This window comes from Aotus nancymaae, unplaced genomic scaffold (assembly GCF_030222135.1).
Source record: "Aotus nancymaae isolate 86718 unplaced genomic scaffold, 86718_ANA_hifiasm-v0.15.2.pri h1tg000028l, whole genome shotgun sequence".
Classification (NCBI taxonomy): Eukaryota; Metazoa; Chordata; class Mammalia; order Primates; family Aotidae; genus Aotus; species Aotus nancymaae.
Window position 1 is genome coordinate 15,068,929 of NW_026988441.1, and position 27,107 is coordinate 15,096,035.

The window sequence follows — 27,107 nt, forward strand, 5'->3', positions numbered from 1 at the left end:
GTGCTCACTGTAACCTCTGCCTCCCAGGTTCAAGCGATTCTCCTGCCTCAGCCTCCTGAGTAGCTGGGATTACAGGCATATGCCACCACGCCCAGCCAATTTTTGTATTTTTAGTAGAGACAGAGTTTCACCATGTTGGCCAGGATAGTCTCTGTCTCTTGACCTCATGATCCACCTGTCTCTGCCTCCCAAAGTGCTGGGATTACAGGCGTGAGCCACCATGCCTGGTTTATGAATTTTGACAAATACATCCCATTGTGTGGCCACCACCAGGATCAAGGTGCAGTCTAATTATGACGCTTCTGTCACCCCTTCCAGCCACACCCCTGGCACCTGGGTAGCGACCACTGATCGGCTCTCAAGCTTCATAAATTAGTTTTTCCTGCTCTAAAACTTGGTAGAGTCTGGGCATGGTGACTCATGCCTATAATCCCAGCACTTTGGGAGGCTGAGGCAGGTGGATCACCTGAGGTCAGGAGTTCAAGACCAGCCTGGCCAACATGGTGAAACCCTGTCTCTACTGAAAATACGAAAATTATTTGGGCATGGTGGCACACATCTCTAGTCCCAGCTACTCAGGAGGCTGAGGCAGGAGAGTCTCTTGAACCTGGGAGATGGAGGTTGCAGTGAGCTGAGATCACAGCACTGCACTCCAGCCTGGGCGACAGAGCGAGAGTCTGTCTTAAAATAAATAAATAAAGCAGTAAAACTTAGGCTGGGTGTGGTGGCTCACGCCTGTAATCTCAGCACTTTGGGAGTCTGAGACAGGCGAATCAGCTGAGTGCAGGGGTTGGAGACCAGCCCGACCAACGTGCAGAAACCCCGTCTCTACTAAAAATACAAAATTAACCGGGCGTGGTGGCACATGCCCATAATCTCAGCTACTTGGGAGGCTGAGGCAGGAGAATCTCTTGAACCCGGGAGGCAGAGGTTGCAGTGAGCCAAGATTGTGCCATTGCACCCTAGGCTGGTCAACAACAGTGAAACTCCGTCTCAAAAAATAAAATAAAATAAAATAAAACTTGGTAGAAAAGTATAGTACTCTTTTTGTAAAAGTCTGGCTTAGGATACATGATGCTTTAGGTTCATTCATGTGTTTTCTTCACGCAATTCATTTCTTTTGGTTGTAATCCATTGTGTGAACATGACTTTGCTGATCCATACACCTGTCGATGTACATTGTGAGTTGCTTCTGGTGTGGTTTGTTATAAATAAAGATTGTATGAACAAGTCTTTTTGTGGGCGTAAGTTTTGATTTCTTTTGTGTAAATACCCAGGAGTTGAGTTGCTGCGTCATATAAGTGTATGTTTAAGTTTATTTATTTATTTATTATTATTATGAGAGCCAGGCTCTCTCTCTGTCACTGAGGCTGGAATGCAGTGGCACCATCATAGCTCACTGCAGCCTCCAACTTGGCTCAAGCAATCCTCCTGCCTCAGCCTCTAGAGCAGTGGAGACTGCAGGTGCATGCTACCATGCCTGGATAATTTTTATTTTATTCATTTATTTATTTTTGAGATGGAGTTCTGGTCTGTCCCCCAGGCTGGAGTGCAGGCATGATCTCGGCTCACTGCAGCCTCCACCTCCTGGTTTCAAGCGATTCTTCTGCCTCAGCCTCCCGAGTAGCTGGGATTACAGGCGCACACCATCATGCCCAGCTAAGTTTATGTGTGTTTAGTAGAGGCAGGGTTTTGCCATGTTGGCCAGGCTGTTCTTGACCTCAGGTGATCCACCTGCCTCGGCCTCCCGAAGTGCTGGGATTACAGGCATAAGCCACCACACCCAGCCTAATGTTAATTTTTTTTTTTTTTTAGGGACAGGGTCTCACTGTGTTGTCCAGGCTGGTCTCAAACTCCTGGGCTCAAGTGATCCTCCTGCCTCAGCCTCCCAAATTGGCATGATTACAGGCATGAGCCACTGTGCCCACCCAACATGCTTACCTTTATAAGAAACTTTGAGCACGGCATGGTGGCTCATGCCTGTAATCCTAGCACTTTGGGAGGCCAAGGTGGGTGGATCACCTGAGGTCAAGAGTTCAAGACCAGCCTGACCATCATGGTGAAACCTCATCTTTAAAGAAAAAAAAAAGAAAGAAACTTTGAGTTTGGGATTTGCTCAGAAAAAAAAAAAAAAAAAAAAGGAAGGAAGAAACGGCCAAACTGTTTTCCAGCATGATTGAACCTCTCTACACTCTCACGTGCAGTATGTGAAAATCTCAGCTGACCTCTATCCTTATCGATACATGGTATTGTCCGGTTTGAGGTGGGGGTTATTTGTTTTAATTTCATCCATTCTAGTGGATGTTTATTGATACTTCGTTGCTGTTTCATTATTATTATTTTTACTTTTTTTTTTTTTTTTGAGACGGAGTTTCGCTCTTGTTACCCAGGCTGGAGTGCAATGGCGCGATCTCGGCTCACCGCAACCTCCACCTCCTGGGTTCAGGCAATTCTCCTCCCTCAGCCTCCTGAGTAGCTGGGATTACAGGCACGCGCCACCATGCCCAGCTAATTTTTTGTATTTTTAGTAGAGACGGGGTTTCACCATGTTGACCAGGATGGTCTCGATCTCTTGACCTCTTGATCCACCCGCCTCGGCCTCCCAAAGTGCTGGGATTACAGGCGTGAGCCACCGCGCCCAGCCTATTTTCTTCTTATTGAGTTGTAAGAGCCGTTCATATTTTCTGGATATTTCTTTTGTCAAATATATGTAATATGAATATTTTCTCTCCTTCTCTGGTTAGCTTTTTCATTTTCATTTTTATTATATATATTTTTTGAGACAGAGTCTCTCTCTGTTGCTCAGGCTGGAGTGCAATGGCGCGATCTCGGCTCACTGCAACCTCCACCTCCCAGGTTCAAGTGATTCTCCTGCCTCAGCCTCCCAAGTAGCTGGGATTATAGGCACCTGCCACCATGCCCGGCTAATTTTTTGTATTTTTAGTAGAGACGGGGTTTCACCGTGTTGACCAGGATGGTCTCGATCTCTTGACCTCGTGATCCACCCGCCTCAGCCTCCCAAAGTGCTGGGATTACAGGCGTGAGTCACGGCACGTGGCGGAGCTTTTTTATTTTCTTAAAGGTATCTTCCTCAGAACAAAAGTCTAATTGTGACGATGTTCATTTTATCAGTTATTTTTTTCTGTTATGTTGTGTGCTTTTTTGACCTACTTAAATCTTTGCTTAAGAAATCTTTGTCAGAAATATGTGTCACAAAGATTTCTTTTTATATTTTATTGTAGAAGGTTTATAGTTTTAGCATTTAAGTTTGGTTTTTAAACTTTAGTTAATTTTTTTTTTTAGATGGAGTTTCGCTCTTGTCACCCAGGCTGGAGTGCAATGGCGTGATCTCGGCTCACCGCAACCTCCACCTCCTGGGTTCAAGTGATTCTCCTTCCTCAGCCTCCCGAGTAGCTGGGATTACAGGCATGCACCACCACACGGGCTAAGTTTTGTATTTTTAGTAGAGACAGGGATTCTCCATGTTGGCCAGGCTGTTCTTGATCGCCTGACTTCAGGTAATCCATCTGCCTTGGCCTCCCAAAGTGCTGGGATTACAGGTGGGAGCCACTGAGCCCGGCCTTTAATTTTTGGCTCATTAGTTAATACATTATTTCTAGTTGTTTTTAAAGTTATTTTTAGTTAATTTTTGTATGTGGTACGAGGTAAGGGTCAAGGTTCATTTCTCACTCTTTAGACTTCCAGTTATTTCAGCACCGTTTTTGGAAATTGCTGTCTTTTCTCCTCATTGAATTATATTGGCAGTTTTATTAAAAATTAATTGATCATTTTTGACTGGGCGAGGTGGCTCATGCCTGTAATCCCAGCACTTTGGGAGGCCGAGGGAGGCGGATCACCAGGTCAAGAGTTCGAGACCATCCTGGTCAACTTGGGTGAAACCCTGTTTCTACTAAGAATACAAAAATTAGCCAGGCATGGTGGCACCTGCCTGTAATCCCAGCTACTCTGGAGGCTGAGACAGGAGAATCGCTTGAACCCGAGAGGTGGAGGTTGCAGTGAGCCACGATCGCGCCACTGCACTCCAGCCTGGGCAATAGAGCCAGACTATATCAGAGTGGTGGGGGGAGGGCGGGAAAATGACCATTTTTGTGGTTTTAAATCTAGACTTAATCATTCTTCTGATTCCTTGATTTATGTATCTATCCTTATCCTGATAGCACATTCCTGATTACTGTAACTTTATAGTGAGTCTTTCTCTTATTTTTCTTTCTTTTTTTTTTTTTTTTGAGACAGGATCTCACTCTGTTGCCCAGGCTGGAGTGGAGTACTGCAATCACAGCCCACTGCTGTCTGCACCTCCTGGGCTCACCCTCCTAAGTAGCTGGGACTACGGGCACATGCCACCACACCCAACTAATTTTTGTATTTTTTTTTTGTAGAGACAGGGTCTCGCCATGTTGCCCAAGCTGGTCTGGAATTCCTGGGCTCAAGTGATCCACCCACCTTGGCCTCCCAAAGTGAACATGAGTCTTAAAGTCACCTTATATGCCTTGCAACTTTCTTCTTTCTCAACATTGTTTTGTTTATTCTGTGTCATTTTCATTTTTTGATACATTTTAATGGACACCGGTACAAACATTGTATCTGTGTTTCTATTTTGTTCTTGAGTCAGTTTTGGCTAATTTGTGTCTTTCTAGGGATTTGTTCATTTAGTCTAAATTGCCCAATTAGTTGACCTAAATCTGTTCATAATATTCCCCTATGTTTTTTTTTTTTTTTGAGACAGAGTCTCACACTGTCACCCAGGCTGGAATGCCATGGCACGATCCCGGCTCACTGCAGCCTCCGCGTCCCAGGTTCAAGCGATTCTCCTGCCTCAGCCTCCTGAGTAGCTGGGACTACAGGTGCCTGTCACCACGCCCAGCTCATTTTTGTATTTTTAGTACAGATAGGGTTTCACCATACTGGCCAGGCTGGTCTCAAACTCCTGACTTTGTGATCTGCCTGCCTCGGCCTCCCAAAGTGTTGGGATTGCAGGTGTGAGCCACCACACCCGGCCTCCCCTGTGATTTTTTTAAATTTGTGTACCATGTTAGTGTTTTCCCTCTCATTCTTGCTTTTGGTAATTGATGTCTTCTGTGGGTTTTTTTTTTTTTTTCTTACTCTTTTCAATGAGGTAACTTCGATTTCACTGAAAACCAGTATGTTAGTTTTGTTGATTTTTTCTTTCTTTCTTTCTTTCTTTTTTTTTTTTGAGACAGAGTCTCACTCTGTCTCCCTGGCTGGAGTGCAGTGGCATGATCTTGGCTCACTGCAACCTCCACCTCCAGGTTCAAGCGATTCTCCTGCCTCAGCCTCCTGAGTAGCTGGGATTAACTAATTTTTGTATTTTTAGTAGAGTCAGGGTTTCACCATGTTGGTCAGGCTGGTCTTGAACTCCTGACCTCAGGTGATCCACCCGCCTCGGCCTCCCCAGTGCTGGGATTATAGGCGTGAGCTGCTGCCTCACCCAGTTTTGTTGGTCTTTTCTTTTTTTTGAGACAGAATCTCACTGTCATCCAGGCTGCAGTGCAGTGGCACGATCTTGACTCACTGTAACCTTCACCTCCTGGGTTCAAGTCATTCTCCTGCCTTAGCCTCCAGCCGGGATGACAGGCGTGAGCCACCACGCCCGGCTCATTTTTGTATTTTTAGTAGAGGAGGGGTTTCTTCATGTTGATTAGGCTTGTCTTGAACTCCTGACATCAATTGATCCACCTGCCTTGGCCTCCCAAAGTGCTGGGATTACAGGTGGGAGCCACTGTGCCTGGCCATCTTACACAGTAATTTTGAAGTTAGAAATCTGGGACTGGCTTCCTTGTGTGGTTGAGTTACGGTCTGTCTGTGGCGCTCCAGTGATGTAGAAGAGGGATTGGCCAACCACAGCTGTGGGCCGAGTTCACCTCACTGCCTGTTTTCCTATGGGTCATAGCTAATCATAGTTTTTACTTTATTTTTTTGGAGACAGGGTCTCACTTTGCCACCCAGGCTGGAGTGCAGTGGCGTGATCACAGTTCACTGCAGCCTCAACCTCCCAGGTTCAAGCTATCCTTCTGCCTGAGTCCCCCAAGCAGCTGAGACTACAGGCACATGCCACCATGCCTGGCTAATATTTGTATTTTTTTGTAGAGATGGGATTTCTCCATGTTGCCCAGGCTGGTCTCCAACTCCTGAACTCAAGAGATCTGCCCACCTCGGCATCTCAAAGTTCTAGCATTGCAGGCATGGCAAAGTTTTACATTTTAAAATTATTAGTAGTAGTATTTTGACTCAGGTTCAAGCAATTCTCCTGCCTCAGCCTCCCAGGTAGCTGGGATTATAGGCACCTGCCACCATTCCCGGCTAATTTTTGCATTTTTAGTAGAGACAGGTTTTCACCACGCAGGCTGGTCTTGAAATCCTGGCCTTAAGTGATCCACCCACCTCGGCCTCCCAAAGTGCTGGGGGTACAGGTGTGAGCCACCACCTCCAGCCTTGTAACTTTTACTTTAAACAATTATATATATATATATATTTTTACAATTTTATGTATTTTTCTGTTTATTTTGAGACTGAGTCTTGCTCTGTCACACAGGTTGGAGTACAGTGGCGCAATCACAGCTCACTGCAGCCCCGACCTCCCAGTCTCCAGCTATCCTCCCACCTCAGCCTCCCGAATAACTGGTACTGAACTGTAGGTATGTACAAACTGCCTGGCCAGTTTTTGTATTTTGGGTAGAGATGAGGTTTCAACATGTTGCCCAGGCTGGTCTTGAATTCCTGAGCTCAAGCTGTGCACCCACCTTGGCCTCTAATTGAAAAGAAATTAAAAGAATAAAAGAAAAATACATTTCTGGAGCTCTTCATTCCTTCCTGTGGATTTGAGTTTCTGTCTGCTGTCATTTTCAGTGTGAAGGATTTCCTTGGGTATTCCCTAAGTTTAGGTATGCTAGCCAGGAATTCTCTTTATTTTTGTTTATCTGGGAGTGGTTTTCTTTTGCCTTCCATTTTGAAGTATAGTTTTGTTGAATGTGGAATTATTGGTTGACAGTTTTATTTTTCTTTCAGTGTTTTGAATAAATCATTCAACTGCCTTCTGGCCTCCATCATTCCTAGGAGAAGCTAGCCATTAGTTCTATTTATTTATTTATTTATTTTTGAGACAGAGTCTTGCTCTGTTGCCCAGGCTGAAGCTCAGTGGCTGGATCTCAGCTCACTGCAACCTTGTCTCCCGAATTCAAGCAGTTCTCCTGCCTCAGCCTCCTGGATAGCTGGAATTATAGGTGCACGCCACCACACCTGGCTAATTGTTGTATTTTTAGTAGAGATGGGGTTTTGCCATGTTGGCCAGGCTGGTCTCGAACTCCTGACCTCAGGTGATCCGCCTGCCTTGGCCTCCCAAAGTGCTGGGATTACAGGTGTGAACCACCGCGCTCAGCTGAAGCTAGCCGTTAGTTCTATTGTTCCCTATACATAATGAGTTGTTTTTCACTTGCTCCTTTAAAAATTTCCGTTTGCCTGGTGCAGTGGCTCATGCCTGTAATCCCAGCACTTTGGGAGGCTGAGGCAAGTGGATCACCTGAGTTCAAGAGTTTGAGATCAGCCTGGCTAATAAGGTGAAACCCCATCTCTAATAAAAATACAAAAAATCTGGGCTCAGGCATGGTAGCCCGTGCCTGTAATCCCAGCTACTCGGGAGGCTGAGGAAAGAGAATTGCTTGAACCTGGGAGGCAGAGGTTGCGGTGAGCTGAGATCTCACCATTGCATTCCGGCCTGGGTGACAAAGGGAGACTCTGTCTCAAAAAAACAAACCAACAAACAGAACAGAAACGGCAGCGCAGCTCTGAGGAGACACGTGACGTGGATGGATGCCAGGACACAGCGTCTTGCGTAGTGAGCAGCTAGTCTGTGTCACATCCCACTTACGGACGCGTTTGCTTTCCACAGCAACCCTCCGAGGTAAGCCCTATTATCTGCATTGTAGAGGTGAGGAAACTGAGGCACAGAGAAGTTAAGTGACGTGCCCAAAGACACACAGGTGTAGGTGGCAGCGTAGGATTGGAACCCAGGTGCTCTGGCTTCTAATCCAGGCAGGCTGTAGGCACTCCCACGTGACTCTCGTGGAGGTGGGGTGGGCTTGGCAATGTAAGGAGAAAGCAGTTTGGTTTGAGACAGAGTTTCGAAGGCTGGAGCGCAACGGCACAATCTCAGCTCACCGCAACCTCCACCTCCTGGATTCAAACGATTCTCCTGCCTCAACCTCCTGAGTAGCTGGGACTACAGGCATGCATCACCACGCTCGGCTAATTTTGTATTTTTAGTAGAGACGGGGTTTCTCTATGTTGGTCAGGCTGGTCTCAAACTCTGACCTCAGATGATCCGCCTGCCTTGGCCTCCCAAAGTGCTATGATTACAGGCATGAGTCACCGCGCCTGGCCTTTTTTTGTTTTGTTTTGAGATGGAGTCTTGCTCTCTCGCTTAGACTGGAGTGCAATGGTGTGATCTCCGCTCACTGCAACTTCTGCCTCCCAGGTTCAAGCGGCTTTCTTGCCTCAGCCTTCCGAGTAGCTGGGACTACAGGTATATGCCACCACGCCCAGCTAATTTTTGTTTTTTGAGACAGAGTTTTGCTCTTATTGCCCAGGCTGGAGTGCAATGGTGTGGTCTCAGCTCACCGCAACCTCTGCCTCCCAAGTTCAAGTGATTCTTCTGCCTCAGCCTCCTGAGTAGTTGAGACTACAGGCGTGTGCCACCATGCCCAGCTAATTTTTAGTAGAGATGGGGTTTCTCCATATTGGTCAGGCTGGCCTCAAACAACTGACCTCAGGTGATGCCTTGGCCTCCCAAAGTGCTGGGATTACAGGTGGGAGCCACCGCACCTGGCCAGTTTTTGTATTTTTAATAGAGACGGGATTTCACCATGTTAGCCAGGCTGGTCTCAAACTCCTGGCGTCTAGTGATCTGCCCACCTCAACCTCCCAAAGTGCTGGGATTATGGGCGTGAGCCACTGTGCCTGGCCCTGTTTTCCGGGGGTTTTTTTGAGATGGAGTCTCACTCTGTCGCCCAGGCTGGAGTGTAGTGGCACAATCTCGGCTCATTGCAACCTCTACCTCCTGGGTTCAAGAGGTTCTTCTGCCTCAGCCTTTTGAGTAGCTGGGATTACAGGTATGTGCCACCATGCCGGGCTAAGTTTTGTATTTTAGTAGAGACAGAGTTTCACTGTGTTGGCCTGGCTGCTCTTGAACTCCTGACCTTGGGTAATCCGCCTGCCTCAGCCTCCCGAAGTGCTGGGATTACAGGCGTGAGCCACTGTGCCGGGCCAGAAAGCCTGTTTGGTAACCCACTTTTGGTAGCCATGTACGTGGGCGGCTAGGACAATATCTGTGGGTCCACTTGGAGGGAAGGAGCCCAAAAGGCTTGAGGGACATCTGAGTGGCATCAAGGTGACAAGGCGCTGGGCGGGCAGTAGTTGTCCTCGAGGAAGGTGGAAGGTCTGCTGGGCCCAGCCCTGGTGAGGTTCTGGCGTCTCTGAACCTGTTTGTCCCATTTCCTCCAGTGGCTCCAGAGTCCTTTGTGGGAAATTCTGCTCCACCCAGACCCTGAGTGGCGTGGGCTAGGGCAGGGCCTCACGGTCACAGGTGGCTGCGGCTCCCAACATAGGACAGATGCAGAGCCGTCCCTCCAGGGTCAGCCTCCCTGGGCAAGCAGGCTGAGTGCCTTGTCGGGGAGGGAGGAGGTGCGTCCTGAGGGCTTAGGGGGCGTGATCGAAGCAGGGCTCCGGGTCCTGTGGTGGATGGTGGAGGAGCCACAGGTGGGTTACAGGGACAGAGAGAAAGATGGAGAGGGAGAGACAGGGAGGCCGACACAAGGCACACTGACAGGGTCTGAGCGGGGAGGGGCTGGGGGCCTGGACTCCTGGGTCTGACAGGTGGAGAAACGCACACGCTGAAAGAGACACAGAGACTGAGGGGGCGGGGCGTGGTGGCTCACACCTGTAATCCCAGAACTTTGGGAGGCCAAGCGGGAAAGATCACTTGAGCCCAGGAGCTTGAGACCAGCTGCCCCAGCCCACCTGTCTCTACATTAACAACAACAACAAAAGAAAAGCCGGAGAGGGATGGAGACGGGGAAATACAGAGACACAGATACTGCCTGAAACAAAAAACAAGAGACGGCTGGGAGCCATAGCTCACACCTGTAATCCCAGTTTACTGGGGGGCTGGAGGATCACTTGAGGCCAGGAGTTCAAGACTAGCCTGGGGAACATAGTGGGACACCCCCCACTTCATCTTTACTTTAAATTTTTTTTAATTAACAAAACCTGACCAGGCATGGTGGCTCACACCTGTAATCCCAGCACTTTGGGAAGCCAAGGAGGGCAGACTGCTTGAGGCCAGGAGTTCAAGACCAGCCTGACCAACATGGAGAAACCCCGTCTCTACTAAAAAACAAAATTAGCCGGGTGTGGTGGCGCACACCTGTAATCCCACCTACTCGGGAGGCTGAGTCAGGAGAATCGCCTGAACCTGGAAGGCAGAGGTTGCAGTGAACCGAGATAGCACCATTGCACTCCAGCTTGGCAACAGAGTGAGACTCCATCTCAGAACACACACACACACACACACACACACACACACACCCTACCCCAAGAGAAGGGAAGAGAGTGACGGAGAAGAGCGATGAAGGTAGGAGAGAGAACCTGTCAGAGGGAGGCGGAGAGAAGCGATCTGAGAGATGGAGACACAGAGGTAAGCCGGCCTCCCTCCCCAGCCCCACAGGCGTCGGTAGCAGAGGCGCCCCCACACTGACCTCCTTCTCGGCACTCCCACAGCACAGCCGGTCCTCCCTCAGGTCTGCCTGCCTTCTCTCCTGCTGCTGGCCAAGCCCATTAAGCTGCTACCGTGGCCACAACTGAAGGCCCCACGCCCCAGGGAGGAAACCACTGAGGCGGCGTCCCTGCTCCCCAGCACCCCAAACCATCAATTAATATTAACGAGGAAAGGCTCCTCGCTGCCTCAGGACCCCCACTGAGTCTCCAGTGGAGGAGAGGCCCCACCCCCGTGACTCAGGAGGTTAAAGGGCCTGGTGCTGGCCTGTGAGGCCAGTGTCCAGATGGCGAGCGGCAGCGGGAGGGTCACCATCCAGCTCGTGGACGAGGAGGCTGGGGTCGGAGCCGGGGACCCGCAGCTCTTTCGGGGCCAGAGCTATGAGGCAATCCGGGCAGCCTGCCTGGACTCGGGGATCCTGTTCCGAGACCCTTACTTCCCTGCTGGACCTGATGCCCTTGGCTACGACCAGCTGGGACCAGACTCGGAGAAGGCCAAAGGCGTGAAATGGATGAGGCCCCATGTAAAGTGTGGCTGGGACCTGAGCTTCGGGGTCTGAGGGAGGAGGGGCTGGGGCCTGAACTCGGGGGTCTGAGGGAGGAGGGGCTGGGGCCTGGGCTCCGGGGTCTGAGGGAGGAGGGGCTGGGGGCCTGGGCTCCGGGGTCTGAGGGAGGAGGGGCTGGGGCCTGAACTCGGGGGTCTGAGGGAGGAGGGGCTGGGGCCTGGGCTCTTGGGTCTGAGGGAGGAGGGGCTGAGGATCTGAACTCCTGGGTCTGAGGGAGGAGGGGCTGGGGGCCTGGGCTCTTGGGTCTGAGGGAGGAGGGGCTGAGGATCTGAACTCCCGGGTCTGAGGGAGGAGGGGCTACCATGGGACTGGCTTAGCACACTCCTGCCCACAGGCTTCCAGGCCTTTCGTGGGCTTGGGGGGCCCTCACTCTGGAGCAGCAGAGGCAGGAGGGGCCGCAGCATGCGACCTTCCCTTGCTTTCCCGGGCTGAGGCTGGAATCCCCCACCACCTGCAGGAGTTCTGTGCGGAGCCGAAGTTCATCTGTGAAGACATGAACCGCACAGACGTGTGTCAGGGGAGCCTGGGTGAGCTCCCCAAACCCGCCTCGAGCCCTCACACGTAGCCAGTCTCCTCTGGAGTCCTGACAGCTCCCGGCCCAGGGGTCCCTCCACAGTCTCTCCTCTCCCTAGGCCTGCGTCTCCCTCCCCTCTTCCTTCTTTTTTCTGAGATGGGGTCTTGCTCTGTCACCCATTCTGGAATACAGTGGCACCGTCATAGCTCACTGCACCCTTGACCTCCTGGACTCAAGCAGTCTTCCTGCCTCAGCCTCCCAAGTAGCTGTGACTACAGGTGCACCCACCACACCTGGCTAATTTTTAAATTTTCTTGTAGAGATGGAGTCTTGCCATGTTGGCCAGGCTGGTCTTGTACTCCTAGGCTCAAGTGATCCTCCTGCCTCGGCCTCCCAAAGTGCTGGGATTACAGGCGTGGGCCACCATGCCCGGCCTCCCTCCTTCCATCCTCACCTAACCCCGGCTTCTCCTCCCAGGCAACTGCTGGTTCCTTGCGGCCGCCGCCTCCCTTACTCTGTACCCCCGGCTCCTGCGCCGGGTGGTCCCTCCTGGACAGGACTTCCAGCATGGCTACGCAGGTGTCTTCCACTTCCAGGTACAGCTCAGTGCCTCTGCCCATGCCTCAGTTTCCCCCATGGTGACATGGCGATATGGATTTCATAGTTAACACGGACTTGGGGCTGTAATTCCTGACTCTGGGACTGGCACAGCCGTCAGGGCTCAGAGGTGGGGCCCAGGCAGGGCTGGCGGTTGGAAGCCGAGCCCGGCCCTGCATCTTTTCCCACCAGCTCTGGCAGTTTGGCCGCTGGGTGGACGTCGTGGTGGATGACAGGCTGCCCGTGCGTGAGGGGAAGCTGATGTTCGTGCATTCGGAACAGCGGAACGAGTTCTGGGCCCCACTCCTGGAGAAGGCCTATGCCAAGTGAGGATTCCAGTTCCACCCAGCTGCAGCCCAAGTCCCCACAGCAGGCACCAAGCCACTGGGGGGCCCAGAGTTCCCCAAGCTATGCAGTTCTCCAGACACCTCCCAAGAATCCCAAGCCAAGTGACAACCCCGCAACCCTAATATCCCAGCAGCCCCGGGCACCTTCACATCATTTTTGTTTTTTTTTGTTTGTTTGTTTGTTTTGAGATGAAATCTCGCTCTGTCACCAGGCCGGAGTGCAGTGGTGCGATCTCGGCTCAACGCAACCTCTGCCTCCCTGGTTCCTGCGATTCTCCTGCCTCAGCCTCCTGAGTAGCTGGGATTACAGGCGTGCACCACCACGCCCGGCTAATTTTTATATTTTTTAGTAGAGACGAGTTTTCACCATGTTGGCCATGCTGGTCTCCAACTCCTGATCTCAGGTGATCCACCTGCCTTGGCCTCCCAAAGTCCTGGGATTACAGGTGTGAGCCACCGTGTCCGGCTGTACCTTCAAATCTTAAACCTCTCTCTCCATCTATCAATATTTCACACAAAACATTCCTGGAGACCCCCAATCACCCATAATTCTTAAGGATCCTGAAATCTCATATATCAGGCCCTGGATTCCCCAAATCTGAGATTTATCCCCTTGGGAGACCTGTATTCTTAGATTGTCTCTCCTGGTCCATTGAGAAATCCGAAGCACCCCGAAAATATTGGGTGTCATTTTGGGACCCTCAAATCTTTGCCTTTTCTCCATTTTGAGGCTCTGAAATTCCTGACAAGTCCCCATAGGAATGACCCCCAGAGCGGACATCTCCCAACGGCTCAAGTTTTCAGATACAGCACAAGGACTGTCAGAATTTTTTTTTTTTTTTTTTTTTGAGTCGGAGTTTCGCTCTTGTTATCCAGGCTGGAGTGCAATGGCGCGATCTCGGCTCACCGCAACCTCCGCCTCCTGGGTTCAGGCAATTCTCCTGCCTCAGCCTCCTGAGTAGCTGGGATTACAGGCACGCGCCACCATACCCAGCCAATTTTTTGTATTTTTAGTAGAGATGGGGTTTCACCATGTTGACCAGGATGGTCTCGATCTCTTGACCTCATGATCCACCCGCCTTGGCCTCCCAAAGTGCTGGGATTACAGGCGTGAGCCACCGCGCCTGGTGGACTCTCAAAATTCTAACACAGCTCTCCCCTGCCCACTGCCAAACCGAAGTCCTGGGGCCTCACGGGACCACAGGCCCAATCTCCAAAGGCTTTTGTGTGTGCCACAGTTCCCCATCTCAAAAGTCTGAAAATTTTTGAGCCGGGTGTGGCAGTGTGCACCTGTGGTCCCAGCTCCTCAGGAGGCCGAGGATCGCTTGGGAGGAGGATCGCTTGAACCCAAGAGGTTGAGGCTACGGTGAGCTGAGATCATGCCACTGCACTCTGGCCTGGGCCACAGAGTGAGACCCTGAAAAAAGTCTCAAAACTTCAGGAATTGCCCCCAGGGATTCCACACCCTGAGATAGAGGCCCCTGCTGATCCCAGGACAGGGGTGCCTGAGATGCTTGTACTTGCCTCAATCCTCACCCCATATCTGCCCCCACAGGCTCCACGGCTCCTACGAGGTGATGCGGGGCGGCCACATGAATGAGGCTTTTGTGGACTTCACAGGTGGCGTGGGTGAGGTGCTCTATCTGAGACAAAACAGCATGGGTCTCTTCTCTGCCCTGCGCCACGCCCTGGCCAAGGAGTCGCTCGTGGGCGCCACTGCCCTGGTAAGAGACCTGGACTCCCATGGGGACCCGCTACCAGGACCAGAGCACAGTCGGGGGTGTGGTGGGGTGGGGGGAGTGCTTCCTGCTCTTCTCTGCTTCTGTTATTGGCTTAAGCTCGCTCATAAAACTAGTCAAAAATAAACTTATTTGCTCCCATAATGAATCAGGTCAGGCACAGCTGGATCCAGGTGCTGAGGCTGTTGCAACTATGTTTATTTCTCCTTCTGCGTTAGTGTCACTCTCGGCCAGCTTCTCCCCTCATGGGCATAGAAGGGTCCTCCAAAGCTGCACATATCACCTACCAGCCCAGGGTTTATTTAAAAAAAAAAAAAAAAAAGAGTGCTACTTTCTGAGAATTTCTGCAAAAGTCCCAGGATTGATTCTCATGGGCTTAGCTTGGGTCACGTGTTCATCTGTGACCCCGTGACACACTCACTCATTCACTGAGTTGTTCTAACTCCTTCACTCATTCATTTATTTCAATCCTCTACTGAGTTCCTACTGTGTCTTTTGTGTCACTGTGTCTTTCTTTGTCTCTGTTTCTCTCCTCTTTCCATCTTTTTTTTTTTTTTTAATAGAGACAGGGTTTCACCATGTTGGTCAGGCTGGTCTTGAACTCCTGACCTCAGGTGATCCACCCGCCTTGGCCTTCCAAAGTGCTGGGATTACAGGCGTGAGCCATCACGCCCAGTCTGTTTTTTTTTTTTTTTTTTTTTTTTTTTTTTTTGAGATGGAATCTTGCTCTGTCACCCAGGCCGGAGTGCAGTGACATGATCTTGGCTCACTGCAACCTCTGCCTCTCAGTTCAAGCAACTCTCTTGCCTCAGCCTCCCAAGTAGCTGGGCTTACAGGTATACACCAGCATTACTGGCTAATTTTTGTAGTTTTTGTGGAGACAGTGTTTCACCATGTTGGCCAGGCTGGTCTCGAACTCCTGACCTTGTGATCCACCTGCCTCAGCCTCCCAAAGTGCTGGGATTACAGGTGTGAGCTGCCGTGCCCGGCCCTCTTTCCATCTGTTTTGTTTTTGTTTTTGGAGACACGGTCTCGCCTCACTCTGTCACCCAGGCTGGAGTGCATTGGCGTCGTCATAGCTCACTATAGCCTTGACCTCCTGGGCTCAAGGGATCCTCCTGCCTCAGCCTCCTGAGTAGCCGGGATCACTGGTGTGCACCACCATGCCCGTCAAATTTTTATTTTTTTATTTTTTGAGACGGAGTTTCGCTCTTGTTACCCAGGCTGGAGTGCAATGGCGCGATCTCGGCTCACCGCAACCTCCGCCTCCTGGGTTCAGGCAATTCTCCTGCCTCAGCCTCCTGAGTAGCTGGGATTACAGGCACGCGCCACCATGCCCAGCTAATTTTTTTGTATTAGTAGAGACGGGGTTTCACCATGTTGACCAGGATGGTCTCGATCTCTTGACCTCGTGATCCACCCGCCTCGGCCTCCCAAAGTGCTGGGATTACAGGCTTGAGCCACCGCGCCCGGCCAAATTTTTAAATTTTTTTGTAGAGTTGGGATCTTGCTATGTTGCCAAGGCTGATCTCGGACTCCTCAAGCAATCCTTCCACCTTGACCTTCCGAAATGCTGGGATTATGGGCGTGAGCCTGTGCTTCCATTTCCTTTTGTCTCTTTCCTATCTCCCTTCCTCTCCTTTTCTCTCTCGGCTTCAGTAACCCAGACACGGTCTCCAAGCTTCGTGCCATTCAGCTCAGTGCTCTGGTTGGCTCCTGCCTTGGTGGCAGGAGGTTAGGGGCAGGGAGGAACAGCTACTTTCCTGTCCCTGGCCTCGGCCTCACCATCCCTTCCCTTGCCCAGAGTGATCGGGGCGAGTACCGCACAGAGGAAGGCCTGGTGAAGGGACACGCGTATTCTGTCACGGGCACACACAAGGTGAGTGTCCGCCGTGGGTGGGGTGACAGGCCGTGTCCAGGCATCACCCCCACTGACGATGCTGCCCCCAGGTGTTCCTGGGCTTCACCAAGGTGCGGCTGCTACGGCTGCGGAACCCGTGGGGTCGCGTGGAGTGGACTGGGGCATGGAGCGACAGGTGGGATGGGCATGGGGCGGGTGTGGGGCTGGACCCCACCTGCCCGCCCCTCACACCCCTCTCTCTCCAGCTGCCCACGCTGGGACACACTCCCCACCGAGTGGCGCGATGCCCTGCTGGTGAAAAAGGAGGATGGCGAGTTCTGGTCAGTTCGTCAGGGTCCCAGCTCTGCCTCTGGGGGGCGCATTGCGGTTGAAGGATGGGTCCTAATAGGGAGCAACTGTGGACGTCGGTGGTAATTTTTGGTCCAGGTTCTATGTGGGGAAGTCAAGGGAGAATTGGTAGTAATATTAGCGTGCCTCTATTGGAGTGGGTTTAAAAAAGTAGTAATATAGGCCAGGCACGGTGGCTCACGCCTGTAATCCCAACACTTTAGGAGGCCGCGGGCAGGTCACGAGGTCAAGAGATAGAGACCATCCTAACTAACATGATGAAACCCCATCTCTACTAAAAATACAAAATTAGCTGGGTGTGGTGGCAGGTGCCTGTAATCCCAGCTACTCGGTAGGCTGAGGCAGGAGAATCGCCCGAACCCGGGAGGTGGAGGTTGCAGTGAGCTGAGATTGTGCCATTGCGCTCCAGCCTGGGTGACAGTGAGACTCAGCCTGAAAAAAAAAAAAAAAAAAAAAAAAGTAATATTAGGGGAATTTGGAGGCATAGTTATCTATGGAGGGTTGAAAGGGATGGGCGGCAGTATTTAGGGCAATGGAGGAAAGCTTGGTGACATTTGGGGCATTTCTTGGCAATGTTGAGGGCCTGATGGATACCTGTTGGTAATTCAGAGTCTGAGGGTCTTGCAGTTTGGGGGTTGGTGGCAATTTAACAGTATTTGGGGGCAGTTTATTAATCCTGGCGATTTGTGGGGTATGCCTGAGGACTTGGAGGAATTTGGGGGAGCTAGAGGCCCAGCCATCTGGGGGCCATTTCTGGAGCCTGAAGGGTACTTGGCAATATTTAAGAAATGTGGGGGGCTTTGGGATCTGGGGGTCTGGGGATGCCCTCGAGGTGGGGCCAGGCACGGTCTGACCGCGCCACTGTGCAGGATGGAGCTGCGGGACTTCCTCCTCCACTTCGACACCGTGCAGATCTGCTCGCTGAGCCCGGAGGTGCTGGGCCCTAGCCCGGCGGGGGGCGGCTGGCACGTCCACACCTTCCAAGGCCGCTGGGTGCGCGGCTTCAACTCCGGCGGGAGCCAGCCTAATTCTGGTGAGGCCTCAGGGGCCCTGGTGAGGCTCGCAGGGGTGGGGGGTGGCTGTGGCCAGCTGGGAACCCCCCTTTCTTCCTCCTCCCTTAGAAACCTTCTGGACCAATCCTCAGTTCCGTTTAACGCTGCTGGAGCCCGACGAGGAGGAGGACGAGGATGAGGAAGGGCCCTGGGGGGGCTGGGGGGCTGCAGGGGCGCGGGGCCCAGCGCGGGGGTGCCGCACGCCCAAGTGCACTGTCCTTCTATCGCTCATCCAGCGCAACCGGCGGCGTCTGAGAGCCAAGGGCCTCACTTACCTCACCGTGGGCTTCCACGTGTTCCAGGTGAGGTCCTGGTTAGAGCTAAGGCTGGGAACCCGGAGGGTGAAGGGGCGGGGCCAAGGGAAGCAGGGGAGGAGTGAGGGGCGGGGCCAGTGGGAGGAGAGTTGTGGAGGGGCGGGACCGAGGGAAGCAGAGAAGGCGTGGAGGGGCGGGGCCAAGGGAAGGGGAAGTGTGGAGGGGCGGGGCCAAGAGGGGACAGCGCGGGAAGGGAGTGGGGGGTCGAGTAGGGCTCAGACGGGAGAGGGAGCTAAGGTAATGAGAGGGAGGGGCTCAGGGACAGACTGAGGGGCAAGATTAGGGACAGAGGGGTCCAAGGAGACAGAGAAGGCCCTGAGAGCGCAGATGGGGGAGGAAGGATGGGGGAGGAAGGATGGGGGAGGAAGGATGGGGGAGGAAGGATGGGGGAGGAAGGATGGGGGAGGAAGGATGGGGGAGGAAGGATGGGGGAGGAAGGATGGGGGAGGAAGGATGGGGGAGGAAGGATGGGGGAGGAAGGATGGGGGAAGTGTAGGTGAGGGCCTGGGTCGGGGACTGCGGGGCAGAGGTTCAATAAGGGTCTAATAGGACAAGGAGGAGAGAGAGGGCAGAGGGTTGAGGAGGGGCAGGGAGGGGCAGGGAGGGGAGCCTGAGCGGCTGCCACCTCTCCCCTGCTCCGATTCCCCTTGCTTTTGCTTCTTTCAGATTACAGAGGAGGTAAGTCTGGGATGGGGTCAACCGGACCCGGGGCTTGGTCAAGCTGCGCTGGGGGTGGTGGGTAGAGCCGGGGTCCAGAGGCAGCAGAGGCGTGGACGGAGGGTTGGGCAGAGTGGACGGGGCGGGCTGGAGGGCTGGGGGTGAGCCTGGTCCGTGATCACACCGCCCTGTCCCCAGCTGCTGGGCCTCTGGGACTCCCCGCACAGCCGCGAGCTCCTGCCCCGGCTGTTGCGCGCCGACCGCTCGCCCCTCTGCGCCCGCCGCGACGTGAGCCGCCGCTGCCGCCTGCGCCCCGGACACTACCTGGTGGTGCCAAGCGCCGCCCACGCCGGCGACGAGGCCGACTTCACTCTGCGTGTCTTCTCTGAGCGCCGCCATACGGCAGTGTGAGCCCCAGGCACCCAGATCCGACCCACCCGCGCCTATACAGGCCCGAGACCCCCGAGACCTGACCCGCAAGGATGAGTCCAAGGCCCCACCATCCCCACCATCCCCACCATCCCCACCATCCCCACCATCCCCACCATCCCCACCATCCCCACCATCCCCACCATCCCCACCATCCCCACCATCCCCACCATCCCCACCATCCCCACCATCCCCACCATCCCCACCATCCCCACCATCCCCACCATCCCCACCATCCCCACCATCCCCACCATCCCCACCATCCCCACCATCCCCACCTAGACCCCATGCGAGTCCTCAGCCGAGATCCCGCCTGCTACAGCCCCAGCTGGAACCAACAGCCCCCTCCCCACCTCCTGTTTGTAATTTGCAGGGAGATTGACGACGTGATCAGCGCAGACCTGCAGGCTCTCCAGGTGTGGGCTGTTTCGGGAGGGGCACGTTGGGGCGGGGGTTTTGGCCAGAACTAAACTTCCCCCATGCCACAGGGCCCCTACCTGCCCCTGGAGCTGGGGTTGGAGCAGCTGTTTCAGGAGCTGGCTGGAGAGGTGAGGAGGGGGAGTGGGTGAGGGCCTCCCCCTGCTGCCTCCCCTTAGGAAACCCCAACCCCAACCCCCGCATCGCAGGTGTCTCATTTTACTTTACTTTTTCTTCTCTCGGGCTTAAAACTCCTGGCCTCCTTTTCTTGAAATGCTAACAGCTCCTCCCTGCCTCAGGGTCTTGGGCTCAGTCATACCCTCTCCCACGACCACCCTCTATCTCCAGACACCTCGGCCTGGCTCAGGCCTCATCTAAGGTGCCCAGCCCTGAAAGCTCTACCTGACCCTCCCACAGCCCCGCGCTTCCCCCGTCACAGCCCTGGCCCTGTGGGAACAGGTCTGTCTACCCGACTCCTGGAGCTACAGCTCTGAGGCTGTCAGCCCCTGCCGTGTCTCTAGCTAGGCCCAGCACTGCTGTGAGGCCATGAGTAAATGGCCTCACAAGCTCTTTCCTGGACTAGGAGGAAGAACTCGGTGCCCCTCAGCTCCAGGCCTTATTAAGCATTGCCCTGGAGCCACGTGAGTTGGCTGGGATGGGGCGGGAGGAGAGGTCTTAGCCAGGGGTCCTGTAACCAGAGCCCGAGCCACCCCATGTCTGTTAATCCACCGTGCTGCTGGGAGTTGGGCCCAGGAAGCCAGAGCTCAGCCTGGTAGCATCTCCCTGCACTGGACCTTGTATGGGCCCCTGGATGTGGGCTATGCCTACTCACAAACTCCCTTTCTGCTGAGAGGCGATGCTGCCTTGAGCACAGCCTGGGAAATCCCTGCCTGGATCTGAATCCCAGTTCTGCTGGTCACAGCAGTCACTGGCTCCCTGTGCCTTGGCATCTATAACCCAGGGCTGACAACAGTGCTTGTTTGAGGGAGTCATGTCTGAGGGGCCCTTAGAGTGGTGGGCGGCATGCAGGAAGTGCTGTGGTTTTTGTTCCTGTAGCCAGGGCTCACACCCGAACCCCTGGAGAGATCGGGCTCAGGACCTGTGAGCAGCTGCTGCAGTGTTTCGGGGTACATAGGGGGCAGTGCCTAGGTGAGGGAGTGGGGAAGGGGACGTTGGGGTCTCTCTTCCTCTTCTGGAGACATTGACCTTAACCAGATGCTCCCCGACCCCCAACACAGCATGGGCGAAGCCTGGCCTTGCACCACTTCCATCGGCTCTGGGGCCACCTCCTGGAGTGGCAGGTGAGGTGGGAGACTGGGCCTTCAGAAAGAAACCTTTACTAACAGAGACATAGGCACCCTGCAGGCTACCACGGCCCCAGGGAACACAGGGCGGGGTGGGGGGGTGGGGAAGGGACTGGACTATGTTGACTTGGAGCCATCTGGCTGGGATATCCCTGCCCCTGCCTGGCCTCAGCTTGTCCTCTGGGGACATTGCTTTTTTTTTTTTTTTTTGAGATGGTGTGTGTCGCTCAGGCTGGAGTGCAGTGGCATGATCTCGGTTCACCGTAACCTCTCCCTCCCTGATTCAAGCGATTCTCCTTCCTCAGCTTCCTGAGTAGCTGAGATTACAGGCACCTGACACCACACCTGGCTAATTTTTATATTTTTAGTAGAGACGGGTTTCCCCACTTTGGCCAGGCTGGTCTCGACCTCCTGATGCCAAGTGATCCGCCCACCTTGGCTTCCCAAAGTGCTGGGATTACAGGTGTGAGCCACCACCCTTGGCCATCAGGACATTGCTCTACAGATTGAGAAATAGAAGTCCAAAGGGATTAGGTTGCTTAGAGGGGTCCACACCAGAAGAAAGGGAGTTGGGATGGGCACCAGGCTGTCTGGACTGGGAGGCCCCGTTTGCAGCCCGCTTCAGGGTCTTGGGGGCTGACCCTGACTCATCCCTCCTGCTCAGGCCATATTCGACAAGTTTGATGAGGACGCCTCTGGAACCATGAACTCCTACGAGCTGAGGCTGGCACTGAATGCAGCAGGTAGGGATTGGGTCCTGGGGTGGTCTTGGGAGGACCTATTCTCTCTTGTCCCATTGTCTCCAAGTCCACCTGCTCAGGGCCGTCTGCACCACAGCCATCCTGAAGTTCACACCTTAGTTTGTTGTGAGCCTGTCTGCCACCACACAGCAGAGGGAGCCACAGGGAGATGGGGGCTGGGGTGACTGTGATGGAGTCAGAGAGCCCGAGGCTGAGAGTTTGGGTGTGGCTGTGAATGTAAGACCCAGAGAGGGTGTTCAAGTGTCCAGGCCTGTGTAAGAAAAGAGCCAGTCATGGTGGTTCATGCCTGTAATCCCAGCACTTGGCGAGGTGGGCAGGTTGCTTGAGCCCAGGAGTCCAAGACCAGCCTGAGCAATGTAGCGAGGCCTCATCTCTGAAAAAAGGAGAGGCCGAGCACGGTGGCTCATGTTTGTAATCCCAGCACTTAAAAATATAAAAATTAGCTGGGTGTGGTGGCATGCACCTGTAATCCCAGCTACTTGGAAGGCTGAGGCAGGAAAATCACTTGAATCCAGGAGGCAGAGGTTGCAGTGAACCAAGATTGCACCATTGCACTCCAGCATGGGCAACAAGAGGGAGACTCTGTCTCCAAAAAAAAAAAAAAAAGTCGGAGTGGGTGGAAGACAGCTGAGGATTGGAAGATGTGGGGCAGAGAGGGAGAGGCTGGGCCAGAGATAGACAGGAGCAGAGGAGAGGGAGCAAGGACTCAGAGGGCAGGTGGCAGGCTTGTGTTCACGCATCTGGCACCACTGAGCGCTTGCTACATGCCAGGAGTTATTCCAGGAAGAAGGAAACTGATAAAGTGCCCTTGAGGACAATTTATTGAATGGGAATTCCTGCAGGCGCAGCTGAGGGGCTCTAGCTCTTCTCAGGTCCTTCCACCCCGCCTGGCTGGGTTTTCCCATAGCCCTGGTCATGGCAGCCTCCACCCCATGCCCGAGGGAGAGTGACCTGAGGCAGGTCCCTGGGGGGCCACAGGGCTCAGAAGCAGCTTCCACCAGGCTTCCACCTGAACAACCAGCTGACCCAGGCCCTCACCAGCCGCTACCGGGACAGTCGTCTGCGTGTGGATTTTGAGCGCTTCGTGTCCTGTGTGGCCCAGCTTACCTGCATCTTCTGTGAGTACCCACCCTGGCACGGGAGGAGGGTTATGGGGACTGGTGGGCATTGACCCTGCTCCTCTCTGCACAGGCCACTGCAGCCAGCACCTCGATGGGGGTGAGGGGGTCATCTGCCTGACCCACAGACAGGTGAGCTAGGTGAGAGGGACAAGGTGGCTCGGGCACTGTCCTGGGAGCTCCCTGCCTCAAGCCCACTGTCTTCCTTCTCTTGCTTAGTGGATGGAGGTGGCCACCTTCTCCTAGGATCTCAGGATGGGAGAACTGAGCAAGACCACCCCCCGTCCCTGCCTGGCACAGGTGTGCTGCTGTCTGGCATCCACCTGCCTGGCGCTGGTCTTGGGCCCGTGTCCTCCACTCAGAAACAAGGACAGCAGATGACACAAGTTGGTCCAGGTTAATGGCTTAGGATAGTGCTAATTCTGCCCTGGCTCTCCTAGGAAGTGGAGAATAGATGCAGAAGAGGGGGAAAAAAAAGGGACACTGCAGGAATCCTTCTGAAAAATATTACATGTTTTATTATCCTGTCCCCAGAGGGTGGTTTATCCAGAAACCGAGGAAAAAAAATCAATCAGAATAAACTCAAAAAAAAAAAAAAAAAAGGGGGGGAGCAAAACCATCAACCACCAGGTAGCCACGCCAGCAGCCCACCTCTACCTCCAGAGGGTCCCCAGGGCCCCATGCCCGACGCAGACCCAGAGGAGCGTCAGGCAGGGGATGGGCTATGTCTTCATTGCGAGAGCAGGAGAGATGGCAGAGATATGTTGCTAGGTGAATATATATTTATATAATAAATCCGTAAGTTAATAAAGTAAATAGTAATTCTCTGAAAGTGTTTTTTTTATAGTTTTTATGGTTTTGTGTTTTTTTTTTGGTTTTTGTTTTGTGTTTTTTTGTTTTTTTTTTTTTGGTCCTTTTAGAAAATCGGAGACGTGTGAGGCCAGACAAAGCAAGGCTGGGACTGGTGGGATTCGGAGGGGCCCCCGTCTGCTAACCCAGCTCCTCTGCTGTGAAAGCAGGGAGCTGGGTGGGGCCCCCATCTCCTGGCAATGGCAAGTGAGTGTGGAACAGGGAGTGGGGAGGGGCTGGGTGGGGCCCCAGCTGTCGGGTGGCGCCCTCTGCTGGCCCCTTGCAGGGCCCAGGCAGTTCCTGGACAAGGCACATGGGGCTTTGGCCTGGATGGGGGAGGCCTTGAAGGGACCTCAGGGGCAAAGAAAGAGACCCGGGTGTGGTGGGGCATCCCGAGGGCATGGAGGGGACTGGTTTTGTTGTGGGAATCCAGTGGCCCCTCCACGATGGTTAAAAAAGCACAAGCCCCCAAGTCTACCCGGCCGCACCTGGTCTGGGGAACCTCCTGGCCAAACCACAGAGAGAGAGGAGAGAGCCTGCCCCAGCCCCTCCCTGGCCACCCACCCACGCCAGAGGACTGCAGAGTGCTTTGCATAGATACAGAGTGGAGGAACAGGACTGTGGGGCTTCCGCGGCCCCTCCTGGAGGCCGTGGGGGGTGTTTGTTTGGTCTGGGTCTCAGGGGCCTCAGAGGTCGCTCTCGCCATACAGGGCGGTGGAGAAGGACTTGTAGTCGAGGGCACCAGGCACGGCATCAGGGCCCTGGTAGGGTGCCATGCGGGCGATGCAGTACTCGGCCTGGTCGGGGGGCAGCTCTCTCCGCAGCTCCTCGGCTGTGATGAAGTTCTGGGATTGGCAGGATGGGACTCTGAGCCATCCCCACCCACACGCCGGCTCCCTCAGCCCCTCCCGATGCAGAGACCGCTCTTGCCAGCCCCCGTGCGCCTCATGGGGTCTCACCTTGTCCCCTGCCAGGACCTTGAAGGAGGCGATGACCTGGTCGGCCGTGTCGGTGTCGGTGGTCTCCCGAGACATGAAGTCGATGAAGGCTTGGAAGGTCACGAGGCCGCTGTGGTTGGGGTCGACCAGGCTCATGATGCGGTTGAACTCGGCGTCACCCTGCAAGGAGGGAGTGGGGCGGGGGACACCCAACATTGAGTGGGGCAGGGGCAGCCAGGCCCACACCGGTGGGGTCTCCAGAAAAACAGCCAGGAGAGCAGGGCCCAACCCACGTGTGCATCCGCCCTGTTGCCTGCCTGCTCCGGCTGCCCTAGGCCCCCAGTGCCCCAGGCAGGGGAGCAGGGCCCCTTTGCATCCTCCCCTCCCGTGGTCTCCGACAGCAGAGAACTGGGGTCTACTGCCCTCAGCCCAGGCTCACGAGTTAGCTCTGGAGGGTGGGGAAGAAAGAAAGAGAAAGAAAAGGGGGAGAGCGTGGGAGAGCTGCCCCCTCTCTCTAGAGACTTCTAGGGAAGAAGGGGGGCTCAGGAAGTCATCGGAGGGACCCCACCCCGGCAGGTGCAACAGAGGAGGCAGGCACAGCTGCACTGCTCGGGCAGAGGAGTGTCCCCGAGGACGAGGAAGCTCTGGAGGTGGTGAGGGGGAGAGGCAGGACAGGAGGAGGAGCGGGTGGCTGGGGAGACAGAACTGCATACCAGGCTGTATCCTGTGGAGATAAGCAGAGCCCTGAAGTCATCGGAGTCCATGCTGCCTGTCTGCTTCTGCTCCGAGGACGCAGGCATAGCAGAGGAGGCCGGGCCCAGAGTAGGCAAGAGGGACCGCCCCATGTGCACAGCGGAGCAGACAGGACAGTGGCGGGGAGCAGGGAGACAGCGGCCCCGAGAGACCAGGTAAGGGGGAAGGTGTCCAGGGAGACGAGGGCAGGGAGGCAAGAGAGCCGTGAGATGGCACACAGGTTGCAGGGATGGGATGGCGGGGGGAGAAAGAGAGAAGGAGAGAGAGAGCAGTTAATGCCAAGGTCCGCTGGGGCCCAGGGTGCAGTACCTGCCGGTCGTTCTCCACATCGTAGCCCAGGCTGATGAGACAGGCCTTGAACTCCTCGGGCCCCAGCGCCCCGCCATGGTCCTGCCGGGGCCATCCGAAGGCAGGTGTGCGGGAGGGGTGGCGTGGATGAGGGATCAGGGCCACATGCAGAGGGCAAGGGGAGGGGACACGTAGGGGAGGGAAACACAGAGTTAGAGGCGATATGGACAAAGAGATGGCCAGGGCCGCATGGGGCAGGGGGCGGCTCAGGCCCCTTTCATTCTGCTCCCCACCTCGGAGGCTCAGAAGCAGGCAGAGGCCTCCCCCACCTCTCTGCCCATAGCAGGGGTGGCAGCTGGCTGCTACAGAATTGAGGGTGAGTCCCAGGACTGGTGGGGGGTAGGAGGACTCTCCTTGCCTTTGGAACTTGGAGTGGGACAGAGGAAACTGCATCCCGTCCTGGGGGGCACCAGGTGCAGAGCTGAGGCTGCACATGCCTAGCCAGCTGGGGGATGCGTCAGCCCAGCAGGGTGGACTTGGGGACAGCGGCAAAGCGTGGTGCTCAGGGACCTTCTGATGGGGCTGCTGGACCAAATCTGAATTCTAAAAGCACTGTGTGGGGTGTCTGTGTCCAGGTTCACAGACAGGGTCGAAAAGCCTGGGTGTGCTGAGACTTAATCTGCCCCAGGGGTGGTGAGGATAACGCCCCGGAGGGCATGACTTGGGGCCCCCAGCCCCCTGCCTGTGTGTGTGAAGTGGCCTAGGTTAGGGTCTCGGTGCCGTATGGCCGCACCCCGACAGTGGCAGGGCCCTGGGCGGGTCAGCTGACAACTCAGCAACTGTGACGGGAACGGACAAACAGATGCAGAAACGAGGGGGCAGGATGGGACAGCAACGGTGGGGAGGGGAGAGGCCAAGGAGGTGGCAGGCCATTCACCTTGTCAAAGTGGTTGAAGGACGCCCGGAACTCCTGCATCTGCTCCTGGCTGATGCCCTTGGCGTCGCGGGTAAGGATCTGGTTCTCCACCTCATTGATGGTGCGGGCGATGGTGGTGAGCAGCTGCTCCCAGCCCACGCGGATGTGCTGGGGGAGGACAGGGGTGTGACCGTGGGCTGGGCACTGTGGACTGTCCTCACCTTCGGGGGGTGGCTTCAGGAGCCTGCCCAGCCCTGGGGAAAGCCCCTGCTCTCCTGTACGCCTCACTAGGGACATGGGCCGAGGTGCCTCTCTGCTGCCTTTGCCAACCACAGGGTTTATGTCTCCACGGTAAATCTGTTTCCAGGCTACGGGGGCAGCGGAGAGGCAAGGACCCATGACTCTTGTGCCGGGATCTCTGTGGAGATGGGACATACGCTGGTCAGTCTCACCACTGGCTCTCGGGGAAAAAACAAAAAAGCCAACTCTGGTTTGAGGCATCTGTGGACCTGTACCGGGTGGATCAACAGTAT

General features: G+C 54.5%; 2 protein-coding genes across 9 annotated transcripts in view; one reads left to right on the plus strand and one right to left on the minus strand.

The window, feature by feature from the left end:
- Nucleotides 1-10,661: 10,661 nt before the first annotated feature.
- CAPN12 (calpain 12) lies at nt 10,662-24,143 on the plus strand. Its single transcript, XM_012436109.3, has 22 exons — nt 10,662-10,729; nt 10,813-11,330; nt 11,830-11,899; nt 12,364-12,482; nt 12,676-12,809; nt 14,386-14,554; nt 16,374-16,448; nt 16,520-16,605; nt 16,676-16,750; nt 17,648-17,811; nt 17,900-18,132; nt 18,811-18,822; nt 19,000-19,208; nt 19,604-19,646; nt 19,719-19,778; nt 20,231-20,288; nt 20,704-20,774; nt 20,886-20,948; nt 21,616-21,694; nt 22,714-22,830; nt 22,904-22,962; nt 23,050-24,143. The coding sequence occupies exons 2-22, from the start codon at nt 11,094-11,096 to the stop codon at nt 23,074-23,076; spliced, it is 2,160 nt and encodes a 719-aa protein (XP_012291532.2). The 5' UTR covers nt 10,662-10,729; nt 10,813-11,093; the 3' UTR covers nt 23,077-24,143.
- The window catches only part of ACTN4 (actinin alpha 4), an 80,593-nt gene continuing 76,808 nt past the window's right edge, over nt 23,323-27,107 (minus strand). For 2 of the 8 annotated variants that reach the window (XM_012436076.3, XM_012436065.3), the window contains exons 18-21: nt 26,596-26,742; nt 25,331-25,396; nt 24,639-24,797; nt 23,323-24,524 (exon numbers count right to left, since the gene is read on the minus strand). In XM_012436076.3, the coding sequence (XP_012291499.1) occupies nt 24,366-24,524; nt 24,639-24,797; nt 25,331-25,396; nt 26,596-26,742 (531 nt within the window). In that variant the 3' untranslated portion in view covers nt 23,323-24,365. Of the gene's footprint in view, nt 24,798-25,330; nt 25,397-25,679; nt 25,761-26,595; nt 26,743-27,107 lie in introns of all 8 variants that reach the window. The other 6 variants (XM_012436055.3, XM_012436047.3, XM_064381344.1 and 3 more) reach the window with 4 other exon arrangements.

Excerpts from the sequence above, each read along its gene's own strand:
- CAPN12 (XM_012436109.3), top strand. The coding sequence starts at position 11,094 with ATGGCGAGCGGCAGCGGGAGGGTCACCATCCAGCTCGTGGACGAGGAG. Across the intron at positions 19,209-19,603 it reads GAGCGCCGCCATACGGCAGT|GGAGATTGACGACGTGATCA; the intron begins GTGAGCCCCAGG and ends TGTAATTTGCAG. Across the intron at positions 19,779-20,230 it reads TTCAGGAGCTGGCTGGAGAG|GAGGAAGAACTCGGTGCCCC; the intron begins GTGAGGAGGGGG and ends TTCCTGGACTAG.